The sequence below is a fragment of the Prunus persica genome, chromosome G8 (assembly GCF_000346465.2).
Source record: "Prunus persica cultivar Lovell chromosome G8, Prunus_persica_NCBIv2, whole genome shotgun sequence".
Lineage (NCBI taxonomy): Eukaryota > Viridiplantae > Streptophyta > Magnoliopsida > Rosales > Rosaceae > Prunus > Prunus persica.
Window position 1 is genome coordinate 915593 of NC_034016.1, and position 8066 is coordinate 923658.

At 33.5% G+C, this 8066-nt stretch overlaps 1 protein-coding gene across 1 annotated transcript; it reads right to left on the reverse strand.

Moving 5' to 3' along the window:
• On the reverse strand, positions 3703-6339 carry LOC18768442 (protein DMR6-LIKE OXYGENASE 2). The gene is made up of 4 exons (XM_007200081.2): positions 6046-6339; positions 5069-5292; positions 4400-4730; positions 3703-4152 (listed from the first exon to the last, which is right to left on the reverse strand). Exons 1-4 carry the CDS (start codon positions 6277-6279, stop codon positions 3907-3909), a joined length of 1035 nt encoding a protein of 344 aa, XP_007200143.1. The 5' UTR covers positions 6280-6339; the 3' UTR covers positions 3703-3906.

The window sequence follows — 8066 nt, forward strand, 5'->3', positions numbered from 1 at the left end:
AAGTTAAACAATAATTCCACATGTCCTATGTTTATTGGATGGTACACCAGCCACGTGGTGTACCCGGAACATATAAAAATTTCTCCCATAGGAGAACGTAACGATGTTGGTTAATATTTTCGGATGATGTATCCAGTACTATTATGATAAGGATTTCTGTTTGTTTGTAATGGTGTTGTGCGCCTTTTTCCTATTTCAAATAAGACCACCAAAACCAAAATAAGAGTTTAAGGACTTGTTTGGGAGTGATTATAGGCATGGACAGACCCATGATTTCAAAATGGTATGGGTTCAATTTACCTTACGTACAAACATGTTGATCTGACAAAAATTCCAATAAAAACATAGTTAAATAGTTAAATATCTAATCAAAATTAAAAAAACATCATCAATTATAAATAAGAAATTAGGCCTTTATCACATCTTCAATCAACATGTCAATAACTAATCAATTGATCAAAATCCCCAATTGATAATTCTTACAAGCAAGAACACCAAAACCAATTTCCCTAATTGCAAATCCCTAATTGATAAACCTCAATTGTAAATATTTAATTCATACTTCATAAACCCTAAATAATCTCCAAAATTTCAACATAAAAAAAAAAATTGAGTTAGGAAAAAAAGAAAAGAAGGGAATTTATGTGGTTAGCCTAGTCGTGCGGTCAGCCTAGTGGGAGTCTAATATTTCATGAGTTGTGTGGGGGGTTAGTTTTTTTTTTTTTGTTGGTCAACCTAGTGGGATTAGTTAATAAGGTTTTATTTGAGTGGCCTAGACTACGGTATTAATTTAGTCTATATATATATATATAAATAGGTTCTCTTTGCTATAGTCCAAGTTAGCATGTTTAAGGAACTGTCCCTGATTATGGGAGGACCAGAATCACTAATAGGGATAAGCATCTCACACATACTTCTCCATATAATCACCACTTTTAGTGATTTTAAGCAATTTGAGGAGAATCACCTCTCATGTAATTTCCCATAAAATTACTAAAAACTATTTAAAGTGATTATATGGAGAAGTGATTATTGGCCTATCTAGAATCACTGCCAAACGAGCCCTAAGTTGTATTCCTTTATAATTTTGTGTATAAGAAAAAAGAAGACAGAAAAATAGTATCATAACCCAAGTTGGATCGTGAAATGAACGACTCCAATATTTATTCTAGTTCATTTCTTTACTAGAAAAAGTAAAGAAAATTTTAATAAAGTTTTTCATTCCAAGCATCTTTCTCTTTTAACATACAAGTACATTCCTTGAAATAATTAAGAATCTGCTAACGGGATTTAACTTAGTGAAAAAGGGCATTGACTTGCAAACTAGTATAGTCTCAAGTTCGAACAGTGATGGTACTTCGGTAGTGTGTGTGTGTGAGAAACCCCCCTCCCTTTCCTAACTTCGGAAGAAAAAAAAAAAAAAAGAATCACTTGAATTGGAGGCTTTGGTTTCAAATCTACCGAATGACCAAAAAATGAGCGACTGTCAGTCAAACAATATAGGTAGAATATTTTCAGGTTGTATTTCATTATCCAAAAGGAGATATTTATAATACAAAGATGTAATCCTAGCATAGTCAAACAAGGAAACAAGATAAAATCCTAATTACACAATATCTGTACAAAAGGAAAGAAATAGAGTCCTAATATACTAGGAAATAAATATCCTAATTAGTCTAGGATATCGCTAACACTCCCCCTCAAGTTAGAGCAAAGATGTCACTCATGCCCAACTTGTCAAGCGAGTCGAGGAAGACCGTAGTAGACAGAGCTATCATAAGAACATCTGCTAATTGATTCTCGGATGATATAAACAGAAGAGAAATAATTCCAGCATCCAACTTTTCTTTAACAAAATATCGATCAACCTCCACGTGCTTTGTACGATCATGTTCCACAGGGTTATGCGCAATTACAATTACAGTTTTGTTTTCACAATTCAAATCCATGGGTTTATGGGATCTAAACTCGAGATCTCTCAACAATCTTCTCAACCATAGTAACTCACACACCCCTTGAGCCATCCTACGGTACTCGGCCTTAGCACTAGACCTAGACACCACTTTTTGTGTTTTACTCCTCTAAGTAACAAGATTACCACCAACGAATGTAAAATACCCAGACGTGGAATGTGTAGGAATTTGAGGGTATTTCAACTATGAGTATGAATGTGTAGGAATTTGAGGGTAGATGATGGAGGATCGATTGATTAATGACCTAACTCCCTATTCATAATACTCCTACAAATCCTACCTATTTAAGGTATAATTACAATTATTATAAAAGTAGGGTCTTCTTTATTTCTCATTGTTTGACTTAATAAGACTTGAACCATTTTGAACTAGAAAATTTGACAACATTCTTTGCAACAAAAGGAATGACTTGGCTTCTTTTTAATTAAACTCCAATCTTTATCTTCTTACCATTTTTAGCACACTTTCTCCTATTTCATAATTCCTTCACAAATCTCACAAAACCTAAAAACAACCAATTTAATCCAAAAAAATTAACAAATAAATAAACAAAGGAGGCATAAAATATAGGCTTATCAATGACCTACTCCCAGCAGTGACATTTCTTTTTAGAGCAATGTCTTATTTCAATACTCTACACACAAAGTGTAGCCCATTCGGAAGGAATGCTAAATCTGAAGTGAAAGTCTTGGTTGCCAAGTTATTAAATTTTTGTGTTTTTTCTTGTCTAAATTTCTAGTCATCTGGGTTTGATATGGGATACTGGAAAATGCAATATCTTGTGTTTATTGGCCAGCTTACGGAGGTAACCATAGAGCTCTCTGATGGGACTAATAATACTGATTTTGCAAGGTATGTTCTTGAGCATCCTCAGAATTTGAAGAAAATGGTGATTGAACTTTTTGATACCCATCAACAAGATGTTGTGGCAGATTTGGTAGGGAAAAGCAAGATCAAATCCAATGCCAAAGTTTTTATTCGGGAAAGTTTTGTACGATGAAAAAGGGAGAACTTTTTATATATGTTGGAGAGAATTTTATGTATGTAGTAACCTTATTGTGGATGCTAGAAGGATCCATTTTGTCATTGCTATATTTAAATTTTCTTGTTTACTGGTCGTTGTTGTCGTAAGTTGTAACCTTGTTGTGGAGGTGCTGGATTTACACCTTGTGTAACTCTGTGGTTATATCCTATCTGAGTCAAAATCGTTTCATCTCTGGTTTACTTTTTCGTTAAGACTTCCATGAAGCAATGCTCAACCTTGCTCAAGTTTTATTATTTTAAGTCCTAGCGGGTAACTCCTGCACTTATCACTACGCTAACTATGCCAATAATATTTGTCCCTACGAAAATTCTTTCTCTGCTATACAGAATTTTCTTCAAATATTTTAGTGCATTTTATTTTGCAGACTCATAACTAATCCATCTTTCTTCAACATAGATATCCAACCCAATACAATTCTAGGCACCAAACTAGCGTCATATGTTGGTGGGCGATTCAATCAGTCTCTTAGCTGGAAGGTAAGATGGGTGCTTCATTATAAAGATACTTTCAACTAGAAATCTGCAGTAACGATTCAAAACATTCTCTGACCACCACTTGAAAACTAATTAATAACTTCTGTGCTCAATATGTTATCAATAAGTTATCAGATTTTTATGAGAAAAAGACAGTCAGTGCACATAAATTAGAACATTGATTTATTGATTCCTGTCACTGATTTCAAACTAACTACCAACATTTCATAATATCTATTAGGAAATACAAATTTATTCAGATAACACAGTAATGAACCCCGCACAACTGAAATAACATTTTCAACCACATGACATATGCTTACAGCAGTTTCTGTAACTACAAATTTTGAACCAATTACTTGTACTTGTTCAAGTTCATTGACACCCCACAATTTAAACTGTCCGCAGATCAAGGTTAAAGACGAATTTGTTCGATGCTAGATTGGACATCGATCTCATCGGAGCCATTAGCTTGTAAGGATTGCTTGTAGGTCATTCCACGATATGCAGGTGGGTGAGAGTCATCCACAAACTCTGGTGCTGGGCTCACAAATGCATCCAATGAAGGTCCATGAAGCGTAGCCACTGAGATCCTCTTCACTTTGTTGTTGTCCACAACCACTCGGTGAACATGGCTCTTGTATTTACCATTTGTCAATATCTAAATCAAGACAATTAGTAAGTACTAGGGAGCCTTCACTCCAGAATCATTTTGATGTTTTTTTTCTAGTTGGATGAATTCTCTACCGGTTATCCGAAAGAAAATTGTATTTCGCTCATAGTGAAGTTGATATAATTTTCGTAGAGTGTTTGTATTTGTTAGTGATTAGGGAATTTATATTTAACAAAAACATCATCATGAAGATATAAGTAAAGATATAACAAACTATTAAGGGATAGAGTTGTACCTCAAGATGGTCCCCAAGGTTTATAAAAATGGCATTAGGGGGCATATTGACTTTGATGCAGTTTCCATCATTGGAAAATACTTGTAGGCCACCATTCACATCTTGAATGAGTGAAACAAAGAAGCCAGGGTCAGTATGGTCAGGTACACCAATGGAACCTTTTGATCTGAAATTTGGAGGGTAGAGGTTCATGGCAGACACATCAAAGCCCGTTCCAAGCTTAAAAGCTTTTTCTATGTAGCATTCTTCAAATCCCAAGGCTTTTGACACTGCCTTTCCCAAACCCTGTACTACCTCTCGCAAGCCCTTGAAATACTCTTCCATGGACTCACTGTTGAAAACAAAAACATTTACCTGGCACCATTAGAATATGCCCGACACCGCGGATCTTGACCATATTTATTCGTGTGATGTGAAGACAAGGATTAAAATATCTTACTTCTTGTGAAGATTCTTAGATGAGAGAAGGACAGAGAGACACAAATATCGTATGTTACACGACAAGAACGAGATTCGAATTTAAGAATTAAGAAATTTTTCAGCACACTGGATAGAAAAACCATTAGCCAAATATATGTGATTTTAGGGCATGTTGATGGATTTTCCGTATATTGATTTACTTGAATAATAGAGAATATCTTAATATAGTAAATAAATTAAATCATATACCTGAAACCAGATGGTTTAGTAGGGCAGTGATACTGGGGATGCGCAATGATCTTGAGATATTCCCTATTCTCTCCAGGAGAAGATCGTAAGCCCCATCGAATTCTATTTGTTGGATTCTTTTTCTCGTACTGCTTTCGGCTCTCTATCTCCGTTGGATTAAAGAAATCAGAAATTCCTTTGAAAACACCCTCAAACACGCTATCGGATATGCCATGGTTTACTAGCTGAAATGTAATGAGTTCAATACTTAATTCAGAGCATAACAATTTGTAAATCATAAAAATATTTATAAAAAAAACAATGAACATATTGCATGCCAAATGAAGAAATGAAATGAAATATTTCATATGTTCAATGTCAAAGAAGATTTCAATTCCAGTTTAGGGAAATACTCTATATGGATCCACTTGGATTGATACTTCAGATCCAAGGTATGAAATCTAACTGAAACTTTACTAGTTCATATTTTCTCTAATATTTTTGCGTCATGTCGACTTGTATTAGAGTAAATCCGATCAATTATGGAATTAATAGAAATCAACCTTTTAAGTTCATTTTTGAAGAGAAATAAGTAAGAAACTTAACTTGATACAAATATTGGAGATTTCTGGTTGAACTGTCTAACATAAAATGTTATGTTGTTAAACCATAATCGTCCCAAATTTAGACAAGAAAGCATTTCTTATAATATCGAACAAGACAAATTTTGCAAAATATATAACACTATTTTTCTCAATCATATGCTATTTCCCCGATTGTAATATTGTTAAAATAGATATAAAAATATAGAACGTTCAGAATAAATTTTAAAAAAAAACAATAAAATATTAAGGAAGCGAGTAAACCCTATTTGGTATTTTCATTTTATGATTAAACGTACGAAAGTAAAAAAATACAAAAAGGGAAGTTTTGGCATTAGTTAGGACATGTATAAAAGCATAGAAAAAGCCTGTCAAAACGAAAAGAAACAATCATACATAGAAGAAGCCAAAGTCCTTGCACACATGGCCTATGTATTCGAGGGCTTTGGATCGTTCATCGAGATCATCAGAGAATAACATGAAGTAATCGACGGTGGGGATCTCAACATCATCAACAACCGCAATGGAATCATGAGGTTTGATGATGGATGAGTCAATGGAGTGAAGGGAGAGGATAGGGTTTGGTTCAAAAGGCCTGTGGTTAACAAGAACTGGAGCTGTCTCAGCCATTTTGTTTGTGTGTTTGGAGAGGTAGAAAGATTTAGTTGATCTTAACAAGGAAGAGCAATGGGAGACAAGTAGATTAGTTTTGCATGCATTCATGCCAATACGTTCCTCCAATTTATAAGGAGAATACATGGGATCCCCTGGCTAGAAATAAAATATTTTACGCAAAAGTATAAACAAATAATCTTAGTTAGACCAGTTTAATTATTTCAGATGCTTATTGAGGTGTGAACATATATCAACTTGGCGTTGTTTTCCGGGAAGTTTTAAAATGCACGTTGATATAAGGACAGACAGGTAGTTGTTGCCTGATTGATCATGTGAAGTCAAGTTTGGATGTGTGCTCCTAACAAAATAAGATGTTCTTTTTAATCATGGGATATTCGAACTAGGGTCACATTAATCTTACCAAAGGATAAGATTTGAAATTATTGGTGCCGCAAGGAAATAATAAAGTTGTTTTTGAGTCATGTTGGATGACGTTTGCACTGCTTAGTAAGCAAAATTGTTTGTTTGTGCATGGCAAAGCAAAAGAGTTTTGGGAAATCAAGCAAACAATACCTTTTACCGATTAAGATTTGGTTTAGTTGTATTTTTCTTCATTTAATAAGATTTTATTTTTGAATATATTTAAATATATTTGTGATTGTGAATGTATTAGTTCATTGTCAATAATGATGAGTATATTAATCTGTTGAATACAATAAGGTGGGATCACTGCTATGGTCAACTAATCTGACCCACATTTGTTAATGATCATTAATTTGTTCTAATGATATAATTTGTACTTTGCTGGAGAAATTTCTAACTATATGTCTCATTCCAATTACGGAATAATCATTTACGTCTAATTTTCTATTGTAATTATTCTACAGAGTGTATTAATCTGGTTTTGATACTTTTTTTTATAATTGGCAACTTGTCAGCTTGTATACATGATACATCTACAATACCTGAGTATACTGGATACACACATTGGCACATTATAGAACATCAACTTGCTCCATTAAAGTAACTGGTTTTGTCCTGTCAGTCTTTTCAGTAGATTACTATATTTTCTTGTTGGACAAACTTATAGTAGGTGGTTGCTGGTTACGAGGGTTATAAACCAAACGTTGAAGTCCTTTTCTTTTCTTTTTTTTCTTTTTTTTTAAAATACAAATAGTAATCTAAATTACCATAAAAATTTGAATGAAATGAAAATAACATTGTTTTATTATCTTTGGCTAATCACAGACTGCCACGTAGAAAAGTTATATCATACATAGCATACCATGATTGACTGGAATAATAAAATAGTGTGTTTTATTTTATTTTATTGTCACGTCAATTATTGAGTGGTTGCATAATGTTCTTGTGGTCAAGTTTAACTGTTAAATTGAACATGTCCTAAAGAGAGAAAATTTTAATTGATCGATCAAACCATCAAAACTACTGAGAATGAAAGAAGCTAGAAATTTAGTTTGGATAATAGCTTTGATCGAAATAAATTAAGCCAACAATGAATGATTAAATATTGAACCCCACTCTTGAATCGAGACAAATAAAATAATATTGTTTGGGGCATTCCGTAAAACCAGTTACTCTTGACATGTTTCTGTATATGTAAATCATAACTTTTCACATATACATACTGATTTGAAAGCACACATTTCAAATAAAGTAAAAGGAAATGGATCTTTCCATGGAGAAGCCAAGAAATTTCCTACGTAAAATTGGGTCTATTCATTAACCGTCAGCCAAACATCCTCGTAACAAAAGCCATAAAATAAATTAGTAGAAAAGAAAAC